Source organism: Patagioenas fasciata, chromosome 7 (assembly GCF_037038585.1).
Source record: "Patagioenas fasciata isolate bPatFas1 chromosome 7, bPatFas1.hap1, whole genome shotgun sequence".
In the NCBI taxonomy this organism is placed as follows: Eukaryota; Metazoa; Chordata; class Aves; order Columbiformes; family Columbidae; genus Patagioenas; species Patagioenas fasciata.
The window spans coordinates 40,722,086-40,744,562 of NC_092526.1; the positions used below are offsets into that span (position 1 = coordinate 40,722,086).

At 44.5% G+C, this 22,477-nt stretch overlaps 2 protein-coding genes across 7 annotated transcripts in view; both read right to left on the reverse strand.

Moving 5' to 3' along the window:
• Window positions 1-48: 48 nt before the first annotated feature.
• On the reverse strand, window positions 49-8,095 carry BZW1 (basic leucine zipper and W2 domains 1). Of its 2 annotated transcripts, none has more exons than XM_065841299.2 (12): window positions 7,967-8,095; window positions 7,498-7,571; window positions 5,379-5,555; window positions 3,585-3,679; window positions 3,281-3,346; window positions 2,889-3,024; window positions 2,367-2,476; window positions 2,077-2,247; window positions 1,583-1,729; window positions 1,160-1,298; window positions 331-453; window positions 49-126 (listed from the first exon to the last, which is right to left on the reverse strand). In XM_065841299.2, exons 2-12 carry the CDS (start codon window positions 7,559-7,561, stop codon window positions 95-97), a joined length of 1,260 nt encoding a protein of 419 aa, XP_065697371.1. In that variant the 5' UTR covers window positions 7,562-7,571; window positions 7,967-8,095; the 3' UTR covers window positions 49-94. The 2 variants fall into 2 exon arrangements, with proteins under 2 accessions (XP_065697371.1, XP_065697372.1); XM_065841300.2 differs by having other exon boundaries at window positions 7,971-8,082.
• A 2,405-nt stretch (window positions 8,096-10,500) lies between these two features.
• AOX1 (aldehyde oxidase 1) overlaps window positions 10,501-22,477 on the reverse strand; it is a 41,055-nt gene continuing 29,078 nt past the window's right edge. Inside the window, exons 28-36 of one of the 5 annotated variants that reach the window (XR_011740143.1) lie at window positions 21,901-22,029; window positions 21,353-21,427; window positions 19,833-19,885; window positions 16,807-16,921; window positions 16,167-16,232; window positions 15,389-15,577; window positions 13,822-13,989; window positions 12,886-13,247; window positions 10,501-10,598 (exon numbers count right to left, since the gene is read on the reverse strand). Coding sequence is in view for 3 of the 5 variants with exons in the window: in XM_065841083.2 (XP_065697155.1) it covers window positions 13,152-13,247; window positions 13,822-13,989; window positions 15,389-15,577; window positions 16,167-16,232; window positions 16,807-16,921; window positions 19,833-19,885; window positions 21,353-21,427; window positions 21,901-22,029 (891 nt within the window). In the remaining 2 variants the exon portion in view is untranslated. Of the gene's footprint in view, window positions 10,599-10,626; window positions 10,768-11,215; window positions 13,248-13,745; window positions 13,990-15,388; window positions 15,578-16,166; window positions 16,233-16,806; window positions 16,922-19,832; window positions 19,886-21,352; window positions 21,428-21,900; window positions 22,030-22,477 lie in introns of those variants that run through there. The other 4 variants (XR_011740142.1, XM_065841083.2, XM_071811519.1 and 1 more) reach the window with 4 other exon arrangements.

The window sequence follows — 22,477 nt, forward strand, 5'->3', positions numbered from 1 at the left end:
TACGGGAGAAAGGACGTAAGAACCAGAAGGACACATGAGACAAGACACTTATCTACAGCTCCTGTTTCCTTTACTGAGGACAGAGTTTCACAGGTCAGTCACCCTCTTCACCTTCAGACTCCGACTCTGGAACAGAGAGACATGGTCACCAGCGGCTCAGCCCCCGGCCCCGGCCCACTGCTGTGGGACCTGTGGGCATTGTGCAGCCAGTGCGGGGGGAACACCCACGTCTAGAGAGGCAAATAACCCCCTCCACCCCCAAAACAAAGCATTATTGCACTAACATTCCCAAAATTAATAAGCTCATCTCGTGAGCTAAGCTGTTGTTACCTTCTTCAGCATTCTTGAGCCATTCAACAAACTTCTTCATCTGCTCCAGAAAAACGCTCTTTCCTTTTGCAAGATGCGCATCTTTGTACCACTTCAGGATGGGTTCTTCACTCAGCACTTCAGCTGCGAGATGTGCAAGAGCACAATTAACACCACAAACCACCCAAGAGCAGCTCCTGAGACCCCTCCCCGGCAGCCTTCACTCCCAGCCCCAGAGCAGCCCCAGCTCCTCCCAGACCTGCACCAGAACCATCTCTTTTAAAATCCTGACAACTGCATGTTCCCACATGGCTGCTGGGGGTTTCTCAGAACTGCACTTCAAGTCTGGGGTGTTTCCCAGCTATTTGAGATGATGCACCTGAACGAAAGCTTCAGTCAACCACTAAGAACAGATGGAAGTTCTTGAAAGCCTGAAGTATACCACAGGAACTGTTAGGTTGGGGTGTTTTTAAAGTTTAAAAATATAATCTTTGATTTAACATGTTCCACAGGTGCACAGTGTGTTTTTCAGAGCCTACAGCATCCTAGAACGCCTTGGTGGTCTCAAATGTCCGCCTGTCCACAGGCAGCATTCAGAGAACCAAGAACGCACTGCCTTTCCCTCACATGAAAGGGCCAAGGAGCCTTCAAATCTAAACCTCCACCTTTGCTTTTTACTGCTCCATCTTTGCAAACACAAGGTAGAAAATTGTTCAGCTCATGAAGTGCAATTTTGGGGCACCCATCTTCCCCCTAAAGGACTGAAGCATTCTGCAAATAAAGGCTTTTAAAAACCAAACCCAACCCCCAATGCTCTACAAGCCCCCAGACTGCAACCCCCAGAAGGTACCTTTGTAGAAGAGCACCACTATTTTCTGGAAGGCCTTCATGAAGTGGATGTTGTCGTAACAGTACTCCTGAATCTTCAAGAGCAGTGTCAGCTCTGACTGCCCTTGGGTGGTAAAGGCAGCGAGGAGAGGGCTGTATTGCTGCAACAGGAACCACGCGTTGGCACACACAGCACAAGGATTTATCACCCAGCTAGAAGGTTTCACGCAGCTCCCACGAGACGCTGCTGAGGGACGTGCAACCAGAGCGCAGGAGCCTCCCTGCTCCTGCCCCAGCAGCTCCAACCGTCACCACCACTATGAGAATCCCCCGTCCAATGCTGTCGCTGCACTGGGGGCTGCAGGTTCTAACTCATTTCCAAGGGAGCTGGAGACAGAAGCCCAAGCCCGACCCAACAGGTGCACCAGTCCCTACTCAGTCATACCTTCAAGTGCTTAATGGCTTGTTCTGCTACCAGCTCCTCCTTTTTGTTCCATTCCACTGTGCTCATCACGCTTGACCAGATTATGGCTACCACAGTCTGTTCTGAGATGTTGTTCTTCTTCATCTCTTCCTTCACGTACAAGATTATCTGCCAGTTAGAATAAAAGAGTCAATGCACGGGCCACGTATGACACTGAGCTAAATTTAAACTTCCATTCTAAAGCCTTCAGAACCACAAACATCCCTCCTGATCACACAGCCATTCAGGACATTAAGGAAAGTCTATGGAGGAAACACCAAAACACCCTGGGCCTAATTTTGAACACTGAGCTCTCAGTAATAATTAAGGTCAGTATTTAATTAGGTATGTATCATCAAATTAGTATTAGATGCTATTGTATTTCAGATAATTTGAGCTAAATTCCTACAGAAAAAAAAAGGAAAACAAAAAACAAAACCCAATCACCTACACCTTGTCTACAGACAAACACTCACATCCTTGAACGGATCTCCCCGCGACATCTGCTCCTGCAGTTCTTTCTGCAGCTCTTTGCGAGCTCCTATGGTTTGCTGGTTCCGAACGTACTCGGAAAGTTCTTTTAGTCCCGCTTCAGTGAAGTACTTGGAGAAGTGTTCAACACTTTGTTTGTTGGCTGGGAAGAGTTCCTGAAAGCAAAGTTTACAACAACTCTCTCAAAAAAGAAATGCGTGTTGAGTACTTTGCTGGCAAATGCTATTTCCTAAACTGTCTGATGCGGTAAATGAGTAATTTCCATGGTACTCACCATCAGCCTGTTATCCATGTTTACTTTGCGAAGACTGACAGCCACCGCATTAATATCTTTCTCATTTATCCATGATTTGAACAGTTTGACCGCAAAAGCTGCAGAAACACCTGTGCAACAAGAACAGTAATGTCACTGCAGTTCAAACCCAAGGGAATCGTGAGGCCTGAGAGCACCGGGCACCTGGTTTGCCAGAGCCTGAGTACTGGACTCAGCCCTCCTTGCTGGAATCCAGAAATGAGCCTGAAGATGTGATGCACCTTCTGCATCCAGAAAGGTGCCTCTCCAAAACACCTCTCCCTTGCTGGGCACACCAGCACCAGCAGCCCCAGGGTCATGCAGGGAAGGCCTACACACAGGCTTTCTGCAGAAACCTGAAGCCTTAGCAAGACCTTCCAGGTTGTGGGGCAGCCTGCTTACCTTTGCTGCTCCTGTAGTAAATCTGCCACCAGATGAACCCAGTGTAATGTCATCACAACGTCCCACCGCCCTTAGCTAAAGGAGGAGCTGGGCACCACTCACCTTCTTTAACCAAGTTCTCGTTGTACAGGCTGTTGAGGATGGAGGCGTTGAGCGTGCCGTTGGCCAGCAGAATGCCCGTCAGCATGGCCAGCTTGTTCCGCTCTGACTCCGAGAACCCTTTCAGGAATAGCAGCAGCTGCAGGAGCAAGTCACAAGAGTTGCCATAAAAAAGTCCATCTCTCACCAATGCTTTGTTACCGCCTCCACGTCAGACACTCTGGTTTGCGTCCCGCTGTTCGACTGGCAGCCTTCCCCACCACTCGCCCAAGCAAGCTGTTCTATTAACTGCTGAAGTGTTCTGTTTTAATAATCCACTGTGGAACTCTTCTGTCTAGAGTGATTAACTAGCAGAATTAGGTTTATGTGTCTGCTGGTAAGGACCTACTCCATACCTTTTTGACTTCGTCTTCAAAGCCTTTCTCCAGGTACTTGTAACGCCTGATTAGCTTGTTAAAAACCTAAAAAAATACAGAGTTTGTTGTTTGTTTTTGCTCTGAACTATCATTTAATTAGAATTCAAAAAACACAAGTTCAGTACAGTTGGTCTGAACTCTCTTGAGCACTCTTAGGTTAGAACAGTGCTACTCTACCTCTTTAAGTCATGCGTTATTTTTACCTGAACTTTCCACTACGCAAACATTTCATTTTTGACTACTAAACAGTCTGAAGTTAAACCACACCAATTTCAGAACTAACCTGAGCAAATGCTTGCATGGTTTCTAGGTCTTCCTGTGCTGCAAACACACAGACGTTTGTGCGTGTCATATCATCTGCCAGGGTGCCGCCTGGGGCTAGAAGAAGAGTTTCGGCGTTAGTGGCGTCGCTCCCCAGTGCGAGCACCGAGGAGCCTCTGAACAGTGAGAATTCCAAAACATGCAACGCGTTGTCTTTTCATGACAGACTGGATCGCTGGAGACACCCCAACATTCCCATTTGCTCCACTGCTCTAGTGGAACCTTAACATCGGTCGCTTAGATATGAACATTTCAATATTCTGACCCCCGAGTGCTAACTGGATTGGCAACACATCCTGTTTACACATGGGTAAGTTAACGTGACCACACAAGCTCCTCTGCCCTTAAAGGGCTTCATCCCAGCACATGCCTTTTGAGTGTCTGCTGCAACAGCGCTGCTTTCTAAGAGCCATTTAAATAAGTCACAACAGGAGATTAATCATTTATGTTCCACAGTCAGTGCCCCAGAGATGAGCTCGAAACTTCAGTCTTGCAAGGCACTTCAGCTTTTTAGCTGCTAATGGGGAGATGCTGCTCCACCACCCCTCTCCAGTTTAATACAGGTGTCTGGCAGCCAGGCTGCTTCACTAACTGGGGTGAATTCAAGTCACCAGCTCCAGAAACCCTCATCACCAACTTCTTTTCTGTATTAGAAACATGACTTGAGAGATGAAGACAAGCATTAGTGGTAAGAATATTAAAAAGTGGTACAACAAAAGGATCACAGAATCATTTTGGTTGCAAGAGACTTTTAAGATCAGAGTCCACGCACTGTCCCTCATCTCCGTCTGTTCAACCCCTGCAGGGATGGTGACTCCACCACTTAATGCCAGTTTTCATTTTGGCCTTGTCTGACTCAAGATCAAAGCTCATCTACTTAGCTGCTTGTTACAGAGGAGCTGAGTAAGACGCCTGTATCACCATTAATGCATTAACTTCCTCACGCAGTATGCACTGGCTTGAATGTGAACCCACAGGTTCAGTCAAGCAGAAAACGCAAAGTCCAAATCTAGAAGTATCACATTTTGTTTTACTGCTTTTCAACCCAATTTAGCTTTATTTACTCCTTACCAAGCCAGCAAGCAGCCATTCTGCTCTTTGCTCTTTACACACTGTGCATGTGAGTTTACAAGATCTTGCGTCACCACGTTTCACTTCCTCAGTTCCCCGTATTTTCTTGTGCCTCAACCACCATCTCATTTCCCACACCCTGACATGCTGGAGACCATGACCCCGCTGTTGCCAACAAGTGATTTTTAACAGCATTTCCAAGCCTAAGCACAGCAGATTCTTCCATAAACAATACTGCTTTCCAAAATAACAGGGCGAGGTGCAAGGAGCACAGAATCACGCCAGAATCTTTCAGGGCAACTCTGCTGGCCTTGCAACTGCAGAACACAGACCCCAAACCACCATTCATCTGTCGCACCAGCAGGAGGGAACTTGACTACAAAGTCAAGATCCTCTCCTAGTTAAAAAGAAAAACAAAATCCAATATATTTTCCTTTAAGCCAAGTTTGTTCAGTCTGTGCTTTCAAGAACGCAAACAGTCTCAAGCACTAGTGCGACAGAGCATACAGCGTATTTCTACAGTAACCTGATTGCTCAGTTAGTCACCAAAATGGGCCCACAGGTAACTTAAACACTGTTCTATACAGGTAACGGGCTCTTCAGCAGCTTTTTCACACATAAACAAAACTGAGCTTTTGTATAATCAAGTGAATGAAGGCTGACAGTAGCCCCCAAAGAGACTCACCCAGCATTCCACCAGCCACCAGGATGTCAAACAGCGTTTCTGCATAGCGGCGATAGTCAAGTTTTGCACCAGAAGCATCAAGAAACTTTGCTACTGCCTCCAAGTCAGTGCCGGTTTCAGTTAAACCTTGAATAATACAGTCCTGGAACTGAGTAGGGTCAAACCTCTCTTTTTCATCTGTAAAGACAAAGCATCGAAATGAAGTTGCCACACAGAGCTGTTTCAGTTTCGAAGTTTGTTGTTTTAACATTATTATTTAAAAAAACCAAAACCCACACCACACAAAGCCCAGAAAATTTGCACTGGCAAGCCCATTCCAGTCTTCCAAGACAACTGATATTAATGAGCACAAACAGTGACCTAACAGCGTAGCCTAGTTAGGTTATCAGCCCTTCTGTGAGGAACACACGAGTGTCCTCGTGGTCAACGCAGGTATCGACACACTGGGAACAGCTGGTGGAAGTCTGGAAATACTGGATCAGTTATTTTCCAGGACAGAACCACAAAACTCATGGCTAGTGCAGAGGTCCTTGGAAGCCAAACAATAGTGTGCTGGTTTGACTGAAAATGGATTGATTTTCTCCACGCAGTTAGAAACCTTTCTTTTCCATAGCTAGCACGCTCATTATTTGGACTTAGTTTGAGAACAAGAAGATGACAGCCCAACACAGAGTTAATGTTTTTAATTGCACTGGTCTGAGAGCCAAGGACACTCTGAGCTCTGCCCACAGGTGTGAGGCATTGAGGAACAGAATGGATTGACTGACGCCCAGACTGATCAATGAGAGTATTCCAGCCCATTAGCATCATGCTAACCATTTCAGGAGTCAGGGCCCTCCATGGCTCAGACTCTTTCGCTTTCTCTTGCTCTGGGGAGCAGCTGGGGCAATTTCGGTCAGGATGTTTAGTCCAGACTTTTGCCATTTTGCAGAGGCCTTTGGGCTGTTCTGCATTTTTCCTTTTTTCTGTCTTTTAGATCAGCTGTTCAGGACTGGGATATCACTTTCTGGGACTGGCTGCTTAGAGTGGACAGAGCTCATGGAGAATTGTCTTGAGTATCTTTTATTTCTATTATACATATATATATATTTACTAGTAATGTATCAGTATTCTGGTATTTTATTAAACTGCGTTTATCTCAATCCAAGTTCCTCTCTTGTGATTTCTCTCACCTATTGGAGGAGGAGGCGAGTGAGCAGCTATCGTGGTTGTATTGCCAGCTCGGGTTAAACCATGACATATGGTTAAATGCTTAAAAAGAAACAAAACCCCAGAATACCAGCATTTAATATGCCGGACAGACTAAATCCAGCTCTTTCACTTAACAGTTTCTCAAGGTACTTTAACATTAAAACAGGTTCTCCAAGTCAACATACACTTCTGTACAACTTAATTACTACTTCAGTATGTACAGCATCTTCAGTGTTGTCAGTTTGAGCTGGAACACTGAGAGCGCATTAATAAAACAGTTTGAAACAGGAACTCTAAGAGCGGTCCCCACTTCTCTTTGAGTTCAAGTAAACACCACCAAAACACTTAAACTACCCCTCACCTCTTCAGTCATCAACTCTTCTTACGTGAGTGCACATACAGAGATATGGAACGTGCACATCCCACACATTAGAGGGTTTTGTTTGTTGGGCACAGCGTGGTAGGGTCTTTTATGTGTGTGCATGTGGGGTTGTACTTTTTTTCTTTGTGGTTTGGTTTTTGGTTGGTTGGTCGTGGTTTATTTTGGTTGGTTGGTTAAGGGGACAAAGCAACTTTTATCCAGTAGCTAGCACTGAAATTCCTACTGGGTTAGATGGTCCTGGAGCTGCCCTGTAAGTCAGGAGCACTCAATACTTCTGCTGTCAGGCTTAATACACTCAGCTGTTCTAGCACAACCATTTCTTAAGCCAAGGTTATCAATGTAAATTCAACTACAATTCTTATTGCCAAAAATTTTGCACTAGTTCAGAGAACATTCTAGCACCCAGAGTTAGCCTCAAGACTTTGTAATTGTCTGTAGTGCGGTCTCCTTTAAAACGTGTATGAGAAGAGCACGAAAGTATTGTTGTTTCATTGACAAAAACCCGACTTTTTACCGGGGGGTTTCTACAAAAGGCGGCTGCCTTACCTCTCTTCCTGGTTTTAAAACGCTGGCCCGATAGCGTCGGCTTCTGCGGCTTTTGATTATTCATAAAAGACACGCTACGAGGAAGCAGAACGCGCCTCAGTTGGCTGCGAAGGAGCCGCCCGGCGCGGCCTCCGCCCCGCTCCCCGTCGGCTCCCGCCCCGCTCCCGGCCCGGCCTCCCGCCCCCGCCGGCCGCTCCCCCTTCCACCCCGGCCTCCATGTTCCCCGCGCTCAGCCCCGCACGCAGCGGGCCCGGCCGGGCGGGGCCTCTCCCCACACCGGCGCTCCGGTGCCCGTGTGGGGAAGATGGAGAACGAGGCTCCGCTCCTCTCCTCTCCTCTCCTCGCCTCTCCCCTCCCCCTCCCTCCCTCCGCCTCCACACGAGCACGACCCGGCCTGGCTCGGCTCGAAGGCAGCCGGCCCCACCACCCCCCGGCCGCGCACGGCGGCCGCCCCGGCCCGTCTCCTCACCGACTTTAAGGCAGAGAGAAAACGGCGGAGCGGCCAAGAGCGGAGAGCGGGCGAGCCGGGGCGGTGGAGCGAGCGGAGCGGAACCGACGCCAGAGGAACAGGGGAGGGCCGCGCTCGCGCCCCGCCCTGCACGGCCCATCCTGTCCACGGGGGGGGGAAGGGGTCGGACTGCCCTGGCGCCGCCTGCTCCCAACCGCCCGCCCTGCGCTGCGGACCCCTCTCCGCGGGAGTGAGCGCGTCCAGCCTGAGCCCTCGTGATTCGTCGTCACACACCATGGGCTGCCGGGTGCTCCCGCGGGGAGGCGCGCATGGGGGGCGGTGCCGGGCGGGAGCGGCGCCGGGGCGGCTCTGCCGGGGAACGGAGCTGCCACAAACCTCACCGAGCAGCCCGCCAGCCCCGGGCAGCGTCCGCCGGCAGAGCCGACGCAGCTCGGCCATGAGCCCGTTTCCAAAGGGCCGTACGTCCGCTTGCAAAAAAAGCGCCGAGCTGCTGCTTCCCGACGGCCTGAGAGTTTCACTTCACACATTTTAACTGCCCCGACATCAACATCCAAGGGAGATTTGCTATTAACTTCGGTATTTTAAGATTTCACCCCCTAATCTTAGAGTTATTTGTTCAGCAGAAACATGGCTTTTAAAGGGGAAAATACCAATCAATACATTATTTCCTGTCCATCGGATCATTTACCAAAGCTGGTAAAGCTTCCTGCCAAGGTAAACTATGTTTTAAAGCAGCTGATGGCTTAACTGATTACGCTTAGAAAAATCAGACTTGTAAACCAGCTTCAGAGAAAGCTTAAGTCAAGCAATTTTTCTCATGCATTTAAACACAGAAGAGAGATTCCACAGCATCTCCCTCCAGTTCCTCCACTTCCAGGGTCTCCCCAGACTTCTCCAACCCCATCCTCAGAATCCGCACCCAAAATCAACTTCGGACTTGGGGCAACACGGGGTCTCCCCCTCCAGTGCCAGAGCAAACTGTCCCTTGTGCCAGCCCTCGCAGTTGCGCTTGGCTCCCAGCAGTTCTGCCTCTGCACCGTCTGCCTCCGACCATCTCAACACCATTTCTCTTCCGTCCATTGTACACGCAATCACAGAACCATTCCAGTCGGAAGAGATCCTCAGGATCAAGTCCAGCCTAACTCTAACCTAGCTCTAGCACTAAAATATTACAGCTCTGTCTCTGGAGCACTTTCTCCGTTTTTGATGTCCTGCTTGACTACAACTTAAATGTCACAGAAACACCCCAAAAGTCAAATTAGGCAGGCGATGTGCTCCAAACAGACTTTGTTCTAACCAGAACTGTTTAGCAGAGAACAAACTAGAAATGGGGTTTATCCAAAATCATTCGGCATTCCAACACCACTATAAAACGCAGATTTGGATATCGGTTAGGAGCTGAATTCAGACTCAAGGCACCTGATGGAATTTAACAAGGGAAAGTGTAGAGTCCTGCATCTGGGCAGGAACAATCCCAAGTTCCAGCATAGGTTGGGGCATGACCTATTAGAGAGCAGTGTAGGGGAAAGGGACCTGGGGGTCCTGGTGGACAACAGGATGACCATGAGCCAGCACTGTGCCCTTGTGGCCAGGAAGGCCAATGGCATCCTTGGGTGTATTACAAGGGGGGTGGTCAGTAGATCGAGAGAGGTCCTCCTTCCCCTCTACTCCGCCCTGGTGAGACCCCATCTGGAATATTGTGTCCAGTTCTGGGCCCCTCAGTTCCAGAAGGACAGGGAACTGCTGGAGAGGGTCCAGCGTAGGGCAACAAAGATGATTAAGGGAGTGGAGCATCTCCCTTATGAAGAAAGGCTGAGGGAGCTGGGGCTCTTTAGTTTGGAGAAGAGGAGACTGAGGGGTGACCTTATTAATGTTTATAAATATATAAAGGGTGAGTGCCACGAGGATGGAGTCAGGCTCTTCTCAGTGGCAAACAATGATAGGACAAGGGGCAATGGGATCAAGCTGGAACACAAGAGGTTCCACTTAAATTTGAGAAAGAACTTCTTCTCAGTGAGGGTAACAGAGCCCTGGAACAGGCTACCCAGGGAGGTTGTGGAGTCTCCTTCCCTGGAGACATTCAAAGCCCGCCTGGACACCTTCCTGTGCGACCTCACCTAGGCGTTCCTGCTCCAGCAGGGGGATTGGACTAGATGATCTTTTGAGGTCCCTTCCAATCCCAAACATACTGTGATACTGTGATACCTCAAATGCACCTGCAAATAAAACCTAATACTAGTGCATCCATCAATCCCGCATCCCCGAATGTGAAGGGATAGTGTCTCCTAGGCTTCAGTGGCTATTAAAATGACAACACCAATCATTAAGGCACAAGGAGGAACATTCACTAACATCTATTAGAAATCAAAACCCTGAATGTTCATACCTGTCCTATATCTATAGCTGGATTTATGTTAAAACAAGTATCCATGACGTCTGTTCTGATGTTCTGTTAAACAAATAAAAGGTGTCATATATTTAAAATACACAACAACAAAGGTATCCTAACCAATATATAGTCTTACTCATGAAAGGTTGTCATCATAAGTATGATAAATTTCTTCTGAAAGCTACCGGAGACGGGCTGTGTTGCCAGAGTACAGATAACATGGCTTGGGTGGCTGGCTGAAACCTGGAATGTGATGTGCAAACCCCACGATGATTGTGAATTCAAGAATGGCTTTGCTGGTTGTTCTCCTATAGACACTTAATTGCTTAACAAAGAAATAAAATTCCTTAATTCCAGCTTGTAATATATTTTGGGCGACATGTTCATTAGTAGGAATTCTTATTCACTTGACCTGCAAAGTAACAAAAGGTGACAAAATGTCTTAGAAAATGAAATGTGAGCGTTTGGCATCAAGAACAGAAAAAAAAAAATTAACTACTTTTTTCTTTTGATTAATTACTGCAGGTCTAGAACACAATGAACCCCTGGAGCGCAAACACCTCCGCGCTGCGGGTGGGGAGACATCACTGCCTGCAAGGGTTGCGCCGCGATTGGTACAAGATTTGACTTGTCTGGGCCTTACCAGCACCTGCGCTGATGCAGAGGTGCACAGGAGAACAACAGACAATGCGCCTTCCCCAGGTTAACAGACCTATATGCTCCCCGCTTCAGCATATCCCAGAACTGACCCATGTTTTGGGGCTCTTACCGCCACATGGGGTTGGGAGCTGTCATTAACAAGCCCGTGCGGTGAAACTAATGTGCTGGAAAGCAGAAAAACTAATGATGGCAGCAGCATGAACATTTAATTTGATTTATTTACTTTCTTACAATATATAAAAGGCAAAATAATACAAAGAAAGTGAAGAAAAAGAAGTGAAAGCTGCCTAAGCCACACTTGTAGAGCCACCTGAGATGCTTTGCTATGACCTGCTTGGCCTCCAGTGACTACGTTGTGTCTTCCAGTCCTGTGCTCTCCTACGTCTCTGCTGTCTCTTGACATCTAAAATGGTCTAAACACCCATGCCTAAGCAGCTGAATTTCACTGACTCATAGCAGGTACAGAGAGACAAGCAAATTGAAACAATATTTAATACCTTAATAGCCAATGCAAGACCCGTTTAACCCACTAACCTGATTTCTGTCACAGATACAGTATCAACTCATAAAAGGGATGGAAGGCAAAAAGAGAAAATAGTCTGTGGAAAACTGAGGAGCAGTGAAATAACAAGAGCCTGCAGGGTGACGCGTCAGACTAATCAGAGCCACTTATTTTCATTCCAAATGACAGTCTGCATGGCTCTGGGGCAATCTGTCCCAGGAGTAACTGAAGAGCAATCCCCATGCTCAGCAAAGAACAACTGACGCAGAGGTTCACTGAGAACCTCACACTGAACGGACAAATTACCTATTTTCCCAGCTCTACTTCCTTATCAGCAAACCTGCTGCAATTTTCCAGGTGCTGTTATACTTGAGTTAACTTCTGTAGACTCACTAAAAAAGGGAAGGGGTTTCTCTGGATTAGGATGTATCCCAGATCAAAGATTCAAGATTTGTGTATTTGGTGTCTGTGCATTCAGAACAGAAACCTCAGCTTTGCACTCCAAGAGGAGGAAAGGCTGAAATTCCCAGTCAGTTCAATATTGTGGATTCTCAGGCTGAAATCTGTAAATTGTGGCCAGAGCTTTCAAAGTATATTAACTTTGTATATTCTAGATAAATTCTTGGTCTCAGGTTGCAAATATGTACATACTTCAGATTTAGTAACACCAGGATTTCTGTTACCATTTAATACATTGCTGCTTTGTACCTCCCTGTTCTCTCCAGCTGTGGTCTAACCACACTGCACCCGGGGCAGAATCTGGTGACTGATCTTTGCAGATCATCTTTTGATCTCATTTCTTTTTTTCCATCTTCTTTATCACAGGAGTGGCCAAGAGTGAAAGTTCTTAACTGTAATGTCATGGCTCAATATAGTCCTGAGCACAGGACTAAGCTCTGCTTAAGAATCCTTTCCAGAGCCAGGATCATCCAGTCTCCTGTTCAAAGCACGCTGAACTCCACGTGAGTTTTCCCATGAAGTTCAGAGGCATTTGGCTTGCTCCATGAGAAAAAGAAAGCTTGTAGTGGAAATCACAGCTAAGTGACTCTTCCAACTTTGGGGATAAAAAAAATAAGGCAGCCATAGCAATTTGCCTGGCAGAGCAAAAGAAAAGAATAACTTTTGTTTCTTGCATGTTTTTAACCCAAAGATGTCTTTCCCAAAAGAATCTAAAGCAGCTTTACTACAAATCAGAGCATTGCTTCTGATCAAAAAGGGACTGAAGCCAACAAGCAAGGCTCTGATTCTTCAACAGACAAAGATTTCTGCAGTCGCACTCCACCGCAAGGCTCAAAGTTGAAGCCATGAAAATAATGTATCATATGAAGTTGTTGAGTGCAATTAGTGGCAGTAAGTTATCTAACGTACCTTCACACTTCATCGTAACTTTCTTCTGCTGCAGCATTTGAGTTGAGTTGTTCATTAGACCTTCCTTATTGAATATATATGCTTCAAATGCAGGAGATGTATTTCTAACAATTAAATGCAGTAATACAAGTGAAGTACTACAATGAATATACTGGGTGGAGAATGAAGGTGAGGACGGAAGGTGTATTTTTTGGTAGCTGATTCTATTCTGAAAATGAGAAAATATATTTATCTGTATGTTGATTAGTGTGTATTGGGGCAGTAAATCAGTTTTCCGTTCCATTCCGGTCCTGTGCACTCTGGTTCGCCATGCACATGGATGTGGCTCCAGGAGTGGAGGAAGCAGATTCATTGTTTGTCATCTAAGAGAACAAGCAGGAAATGAAGAGAGTGACTTGTGGGCACGTGACTGTAGTGAACAGTTGCAGAAAACACAGAATATAAAGGATCAACATTATAAGTGTATTGTCTCATTTGGTTTTCTTCTGTATCCTTATTTTTCTCCCAGAGTACTGGGCACAGCAAGGAGTACAGAGCACAAGTCGGCGGGGGAAAGTACCTGGAAGGAGACTGAGGATGCTTGGAGGCTGATCCATTTCATGTCAGTGAGAGGAGCTATTTAATCCTCTATGGGATTTGACACACAGAAGAAAGGAGAAGGCTTTGGGGAAAGAGGGGATTGTAAACACTACGTAATTTTCAAAGAAAAAAAATACTGTAGAAAATCAGGGAAATTCCAATACAATGCTTGAATGGCATTTGTTGGAATAACTTGTGTGAGTGAGGCCTCTCACCAGACATTTCAGTTACAAGGAGCCATATGCTGTGTACAAAGCATGGAGACATCATTAGGCACCCACCATTCCAGGTGCCAGAAGCAGCGTGCACTTTCATCCAGAGAAATTTAAACAGATCCTTCCCCCACCTCCTTATCACCATGTCAGTGAAGCCGTCCGCACAGCCTGCCCGTATTTGCTCAGCGGTCAGAGGGCTGTTCAGCACCAAGCTCTTCTTTAGTCCTCTTTCGGCTCTCACATGAGCCACTGCATCTCTCAAAGCGAAGAACACAGAGCATCCCAAGAAAAGTCCTGCCTCACCTATCCCCTAAAAATGAAAGAAAAAAAGAAAACAAATATGCGTAGATTTTGAGCAAATGAGCCATATCGATACCAACTAAAAAGCTTAAACGTCAGTGACTCAAGAAGCATTTTGTCCTTCAGTAAGGAAGCTTATTTTAGATTTAGTGGAAGGAAGCTCAGATCATTCCAAGTCTTCTGATGGTAGCAGCTTCCAGGGAGCCACAAAGGTTGTGTTGAAATATTGGCTATTGATTTTAGACTCTTTTTGGCTCATTGCTAAACTGAAATTTAGAATAACTGGCAGATAAAATGAAAACAATCTAAACCCAGGTACAGATACAAGTAAGAAACAGAGCCTGAACTGATGACAATTCCCTGCAGACGAACACCACTGACATCCTCTTACTGCTCTGACATAAGATTCACATTTGTTCCTGATCTCAAAGATGGGTAAAATCCACCCTCCTTCCGTAGTTCTCTCAGTGCTGTGGTATCAAACAGCTTAATCTGGACTGGACTGGGATATTGCAGCTGAATCTTATTTATCTCCTTGCTAAAATCTGAGAATCAAATGTCTTCACCAAACATGGTGCATGAAGACAGAATCACACCTTCCTATGGTGAATTTTAAGGCTAACTACAGGATCACAGAAAAGTATAAAAGCTGTTTAAAGAGGGACGTCAGTATCGGCTCCCTAGATCAGCTCCAAATCAACTACTTTGTCCAGATGATATTTTTTTAAACACATACTTTTCTAATTCTGTATTACTGAGACAGCTTTAAATAATTTTAAAGGACCTATTTTTCTTTAATAACTTTCACTGTAAATGATGCTTTTTCCTCCTGTCATGCTGTTTTATTTTACCATATTCTAAAAGCATACTTAGTACTTGCAACAGCCAGAGATTTGCAGAATTACCTTCACCTTGATTTACCATTACTACTTACATGCCACTGGCCAGAATATTTGCTGGTGTGAACTGAAGCAATGATTGTATCAACTAAATACTTGAGCCAATCTCTCATATAAATACACACATACTACCTATTTCTTATTGCATAACACACAAGCTGCACAGTCTCACTGTCACGATTATTTCTCCATCAAGTTCTTTGGTATTTTTAGTCTAAGTCTTCAGTTTATCACCATATTATAAAAGTATGGTTTTAAATTCAGCTTCCAGCTTCTGTGTATGATCTGTTAATGAAACCCTAAAATTACTGCTTGCCAACTAGGAAAGATATGCAGCGATATCTCGCATGGTATCTCTTCATATTAGCTTCCCTGGTGTCATATATAAAACAATTTTATGGACTTTTTTTCAAATGCTAAAGAAACTGAAGACATATATAAGTTTGATATCAGAGTAATTTCTCTGTTTGCCCTGGGATCTCAGAATTGGGCCCTGTGATGGTCGCTTACCTTGGATGCATAGATGGCATAAGGATTTTGGGAAGATGGCAGCAGGGAAACACTAAACTGTTCTGGAATATCACAAACACCGGGGATCTGATACTGATCTGGACCCCGAGTACAGAGGACTCCTTCTGGAGAGTATTTTAATTCCTCCATTGTGTACAGCCCGATGCCTTGAACAAAGGCACCTTCAATCTTTAAACAAGAAAAGAAACAGCATTTACATAAGCGTGTTTGGTAAAACGGGTACAATTTTGGGAAGACCCGATTTGTGTCACTAGCTGATAGAAGACCATTTTCTTTCCTGTCTGCCTAATGTGATTCTTGAGCATTCTGAGGTTACGGTGATGGGGAAAGCTGTTACGCTCCTCCCTCACACCAGGCAAACGCTTTCATGATGAAGCGATGAGACCTGTGGACCAGCCTGCAATGAAGAAAGGTGTTTCCCCGCTATCAGGTGGGGAAGGCAGGTCAAACAACACGAGAATTCGCAGACTGGAGATGACAACCAGGATTTAAGTCCAGCAGACAGTGGGCACATCTACTGAGAGGAAGTACTACAGGTTGGCACCATGGGTAAAATTCAAGCTTCATTGACAGCTATGAAGCTGTTAATAACTGAAATGGGGCAAGTGTACAAGTAAAGGGTCTTCTAATGTGATCTATGACTTAAAACGTTATCTAGTAAGAAATTAACATCTTCTGAATTAATGAGGTCATTTTCACTTCAGATAAGGCTATCAGTGTAACAGAAATGAGACAGCAGGAAATCCTTGACACATACCTGTCCTATATCCACAGCTGGATTTATGCTGCAGCCAATGTCCATAACAATGTCTGTTCTGAGGTTCTGTCAATAAAATTCAAATGCACATTACTGAGATGCAGAGAGTGGAGGCATCAGAACGTATTGCTCCGTGTACACAATTTCCAAGTAATTTCCAATACCCCATTCCAAGCAAATGAGCCTGTCTCAACTTGAGTAGAAGTTCAGCCAGAGACAGCCCTGCCAGATTTTTCCCATTGCGCAAGGAAATCCCCACATAACTAAGTACAGACAGAGGGCACACAATCAGCACTCTGGGACATTCAGCTATCTAGATGGTCAAAAGCCTGGAAAGAGAATATTTAGCCCTGCTGTCATTTGTTTGCTGGCAAACAGGGAGAGAACAAGCAAAGAACATGTCAGATGTTTGCCATGACCCAAAAGGTGAACGCGTGTGCCATGAACACAAATGTGCCAAACGCCGGTTAACACTGCACAGCTTCCATTCTGCTCTGCCTACAATTTGCATTCACATTGCTGATATATTTACTATCATGTGAAGACAGGTGACTTATTCATGCAAAACCTGGAGCATCCAGTCATACAAACAAATCTCACTCACATTATTTACAAAACTTCCACGGCGCTCAATTATTACCTTGTGATCTCCTGTTAGACAGTTAATTTCAACCTCTGAACAAGCAGCTCCATAAAGAAAATATGTGAAGGGCTGTCCCTCCCCTTTGTCCCAATCCATGGTTTCATTGTAACCTCTGATGGAAGAAACAAAGTCCACAGGAAGAGAATTAATGAACATTTGCATCATAACAAAGCAGATGAGCGTGAGAAAGTTTGAAACTACTTCAAGTAGAATCTTAAATAACAAATCAGAATCCCAACAGTCCCATGAAATCCTACAGAGCACTAGTAGTTTAGGTTTGATGGAGCTGGTATTTACATAAAATTTAGTAGACAAACAAGCTATTTCAGTTCAAGAGAGTCCATAACCAGCGTAACCCCAGAAATAGACTAATAAATACATGGTGATCAAGTACAGAATATAAATTTAAGGTGATGGTTGCTGAGGTTATAACACGTAAGTGAATTCAGAAAAAGGGAGGAAAACTGGTCAGGACCTAGGACGGAATTATTTACAAGAGATAAATGAGTTGAAATTACAGAAACCGCCTATAGAATGAGTGAGAGTGTTAAAACAGGAATATTGAAATAAAGGTGTAATTACTTAGAAGGGAGTGGGACTAACTGAGGGAACTATAGTAGTCAGGATGGGGTAAATTCAACAGGCTCAAGAGGCCACTGAAATGCAGTATCTCCCAACAACACGAGCTACGTGACCAAGGTGTATTTTCTGACCATGTATGACTGAAATGTCTTTGTTGAGCACATTTAAAATTATACCACATAAACCCATTACAGTATGGTTCCAAGCATTGAAGAAGGGATACACAAAACTTTCCACATCCCATCTACCTCAGCTAGATTTGAGATTCTAGGATGTGGAGAATATGACTGGATAGGAACTAGAGTGAAATTACACTAGTGTAATAGTGTTACAGCAACAAGGTTAATCAGGTGTGGGGAAGGATCATTGAGAGGTCAACGCTAGAGATGTTCCTGGACTGCACACAGTGTAGACAGCGCTTCACTGAGAAGGAAGGAATGGGAAAGCCTGTTCTTTCTCAGTAGCTGGAACACAAAGCACTGCTGCTGTTGTGCTTGTACATCCTTTTTCATTTAGTAGCAAGCTTCTTGGTGAAGATCAGAAAACTCTTCAAATAACCACTTCCTGGTGTGTCCTTGAGTTGCTGATAGCTCAAAGGAGAAGCTTTAAGTGTTAATACGCTATTCTTGATCATGGCTTGTGTGGGACTTTTTGTGGCTGATTAGTATGTATAAAGTGCAAGTAAAAATCTTAATGATTTGTGTATGTACAAAACTACAACCAAATGCCTTTTTCTACTTTCAGATATTGTCATGCACTTAGAAATGACCACCTGCCTTAGAAAGAGACCTTGGCGCTCTTTAGTCTGATAATCTGTCTTCATTTGTGACTAATACCAGACTTGAGAGGGAGATACACAAAATTTTGTGTATCCCATCTACCTCAGCTAGATTTGAGATTCTAGGATGTGGAGAATATGACTGGACAGGAACTAGAGCAACACAGGATTTGAGGCTCAGGGACCTGCAGATGTTTTTGGACACCATTAACCCTCAATAGTAAAGTATGACTTTTGCTCATTCCTTTGGAGTACATAAGCAAAAAACATACTTGAACAGACTTAACAGCAGGAAGAGACATTTTGTTTTGGCTTTTCTTAGTTTTAAGCAAGTATGGGTTTGTGAATGCCTCTTCAACTTACACCAGACTGCCTCAACACATGAAAAATCACAATTGATAAGTAAATACAGGCGGAGGGAGAGAAGATACACAGCACAGCAGGCTAAGAGCAGCTTTGCTTTGAATCCCACCTGAGCTACAGCACAGGAATTTTTATTTCTGGTTCTTTATAAACACTGTAAAATAATTCAGAGAAAAAGGACCACGAGGCTGCACTGGAAGAGAGCAGTGGAACTGTGTTTAAGATCAGTGTCCTGCAATAGTGTGATGTTGTGAACAAAGCAGGCTCTTCTCAGTGGCAAACAATGATAGGACAAGGGGCAATGGGATCAAGCTGGAACACAAGAGGTTCCACTTAAATTTGAGAAAGAACTTCTTCTCAGTGAGGGTAACAGAGCACTGGAACAGGCTACCCAGGGAGGTTGTGGAGTCTCCTTCCCTGGAGACATTCAAAGCCCGCCTGGACACCTTCCTGTGCGACCTCACCTAGGCGTTCCTGCTCCAGCAGGGGGATTGGACTAGATGATCTTTTGAGGTCCCTTCCAATCCCAAACATACTGTGATACTGTGATACAGGGGGAATTTTCTGAGGCTCCAGAAGCAAAGAGGTCAAAACAATGACTCCAAAACAGGGTCAGTGAGCAGCCCCACTTCTCCTGTGGGGTTCCCCCCTCCAGCTTTCAATTAGTGCTGAATGATGGCATCTGACTCTTTTTTTTAAAGTTATCATGAGCTTTCTCTTAAACTCAACCAGGGGTTTAAAATTCTCCTTCCTCAAAAGAGAAATAACCTTGAGGTTCAGATCTAGAACAAAATGGTCCTAATTTTCCACAAGGGCACCTCATTGCTGATTACAGGTCTGTGCTGGCTCAATATTCTAATGTTGCCACTTGTTATTCCTGTCATGCTACTCAGTGTGATCACATTTGTGGGTGAAAGTGTAAGTAATTTCTAGTACAAAAATAATCATAGCTTAGAGCAATACAGCCTCCAGTAAGTAAACTGTATCCCACTTTGCACACCTGCTGTTATGGGCAGGACTCACTTTCTTTGTGCTTTCTGGTTTGCCAATGGCCAAATCACGGAGCAAAGATGGGAGGAAGTATTTGTTCGATACTTTCTAGAGAGTCCACACAGGGCCAGGAATAAATTAGCACTCCTACTTCGTACTCCAATGCCCCATAAATCAAAGCATTACATAAAACATAAGCTGGGCCATTAGAAGGAACTATTGGACAGAAACTTCTCTTCACAGCATTGGTTATCTTCAGAAATCAGTCCTGGTCTAACCTATGCATTTTTAAGGAACAAAAATATGTTACCTAAAGTAGCCAGTAGCTGAAAGACTCACGCTCTGTTCAAAAGCTTCTTTAATCTGTAAAATACAGCAGTATTTGTGGTAAACCAAGGAAGGAATCAGGAATGAACACAGCATACACATTTTTCCTTGATCTACATAGATGTACTTATTTACATACATTACTTAAAAACCAGACTGTAGCAAATTGTAAGGCAAGGAAGACCAGCTGAGTTAAGCTTTTTCAGCCATACACTATGCCTAATACTATAGAACTAAATTTCTTATGAGCAATCTGAATTCTTTTGGCAACACAATACGGAACAGGCCTGTCGACAGTGGCTCCTGCAGAATCTTTAGTGCCGTAATCAGGAAGGGCCCTGCTCCATTTCTCTGCTCAGGTTCAACAGAAAGGGATCGCTCTTTGTCGATGGGGCAGAACTGACTTCGCAAGACGTGAAATGATTTCTCTGCATATATTGACAATCGTTCTTAGGTCAGCTGTTGTGCTAATATTTTGGGTGTGTCTAAATTATCCAAATTAATCTGGCATCTATTAGAGGAGAACTGGATTTGATCTTCGCCTACGTAGCTGCTGGTTATCAAGCTGCTACACGTATTTCAATAGTATTTGCTATTGCGAGGAATTATTACTGCCAAGAAAGTGTTTGCATTTTTTGAGTTATTACAGTATTTAATCACTTGAGAAGAAACACCCTCGCGCACTGAATCTGTAAATGCTCAAGGCAGGGACTGCCCTTTGCATCAGCCCATAGATAACACGCAGTACTGGATACGAAGAAATAACAAGCAGGTTTTCTTTTAACACCTCCATACATAAGACGACATTCCTTACCATATCTTCATAAAAATAGTTGATATTATAGCAGAAAGCTTTTAGTTAAGAAAATTCAGTTTCTGGCCCTAGGATTCTATTTGAGTTTCAAGTGGGCACCAGACAGGTCCCATTTCTATAAATAGCTTTAGCACTACTTGTATACTACTCTACTGCAAATGTTACTAATACTATAACTAATTACATATTAGAGCAATGGGAGCAAGGATCCCTGCTAACTTGTTTGCAGTTCTGCAATATACTGCAGATGGAAGAGGGATGGAAAGGAGAGGTTGAGGAGGCTTCTCTTGATTGATTTGGTAAAAATAAACAACAGCCACGTGTGAAAACTGACACTACACATATATCCTGACAACTTCTGGGCAATGGCTTGTCTGAGGGGAAACCACGCTGGATTATGTTACTGCAGAAGCCGATATTATTTTCTATATTAAAAACTTCTGTGCCTCCAAAAGTGACTTCACAGGTAGCTTCTCTTCCTTTCCAACTAGATATAACCTGGAGTTTGTTTCCCACGTATCTAAACCAAGCACCTACACTCCATCTTTCTGTGAAATAACCTGTTTCTGCAGTTTTCAACTTCAGGATTATTAGGCCGAGCAGACTCATAGACTACTATATTTATATATGTGTATCTCACAGTTTCCACAAGGACAGAAACCGCATTTAGTAGGATTCACGTGTCTTACCCAGTCATTCCAAGTCCCTTTCGGGTTCTGGTTGATGATCGGCTGCAGGCGTTTCAGAAGAGTTTGGCAAGCATCCTGGTGAGAAGTCAGGAGAATGTAACACAAAATTAACACAGATACATGTGGTATCATTCAAGATATGTTCTAGTTAGCATTTAATTAGTGTATGCTTTACTATCATCTCGGTTTGAAAACGTATGGTAGGGGATAGACACAAACAAAGGGTTAAGTTACAAGGGCTGGAATCTGCAGGAATCAGCAGATTCAGAACAGGATATAAGACTTGTATGAGACTTGGCAGTTTGTTCTATGAAACAAGGATTTTGTCAAACTTAAGCCTTTCGGGAAAGCTCAGATGATGTTCTGAAGACGCATAAGCACCTTTACTGAGGAACTGTCAACAAGTCATGTTTTTTCCGAGCAATCTCCAGTGGTATTATTGGAAACCTCTAACTTGATTTCTAGGGGATCACTAGTGCTTAAAGTTTGGCAGGCATCGAATCCCACGAGGGCCAGGGTGTTTTGTTAAACTAAGTACTGCTCTTTACCTTCACAGCCATGCCATTGACGTCTGTCCCTGCAGATCCCGCTGAGGCACACGCGTTGGGAACAGTCGTGGTGCTCGTTTCACAGAAGTGAATACGTGACATGGGGATGTTCAATTCCCGACTAGCAACCTGTTTCAGGAAGAACAACACATTCTTCTCTGTTTTAAAAACATTCTAAACGCCTCAGCATTTCCCCAGTACTTGCTGGAAGTCAGCGACACCAGGAAAGATGAAGTCCTAGCAAGCCTTCTTCCAGCCTCCAGCTGAAATCATCCTGCCCAGATTGTCAGCACAAAGAAACAGCAAAGAAGGGGGGTGTTTCAGCTGTCCTCAAACTCGGGATCCAGACTCTGGAGTCCAACATGCAGCTCCTGATTTTGCTGCTTATATCTTGTATGACTTAGGGCAAATTATGTGGGCCCAGATCCCAAGCTTTCATTGACTTGATAAATACTTTTACAGATCTGCCTCTCAATTATCCATTAAACAAATATGATAGTAATAATACCGCCTGGACTGTACATGAATCTGAATGCTGACTGTCTCTTTTTTTACCATGGGTTTTACGGGATCAGCC

Coding starts and splice junctions, on each gene's coding strand:
- BZW1 (XM_065841299.2), bottom strand. CDS start 7,561: ATGAATAATCAAAAGCCGCAGAAGCCGACGCTATCGGGCCAGCGTTTT. Junction 5,556..7,497: donor TTTTAAAACCAGGAAGAGAG/GTAAGGCAGCCG, acceptor TTGTCTTTACAG/ATGAAAAAGAGAGGTTTGAC. Junction 127..330: donor GCTCAAGAATGCTGAAGAAG/GTAACAACAGCT, acceptor TCTCTGTTCCAG/AGTCGGAGTCTGAAGGTGAA.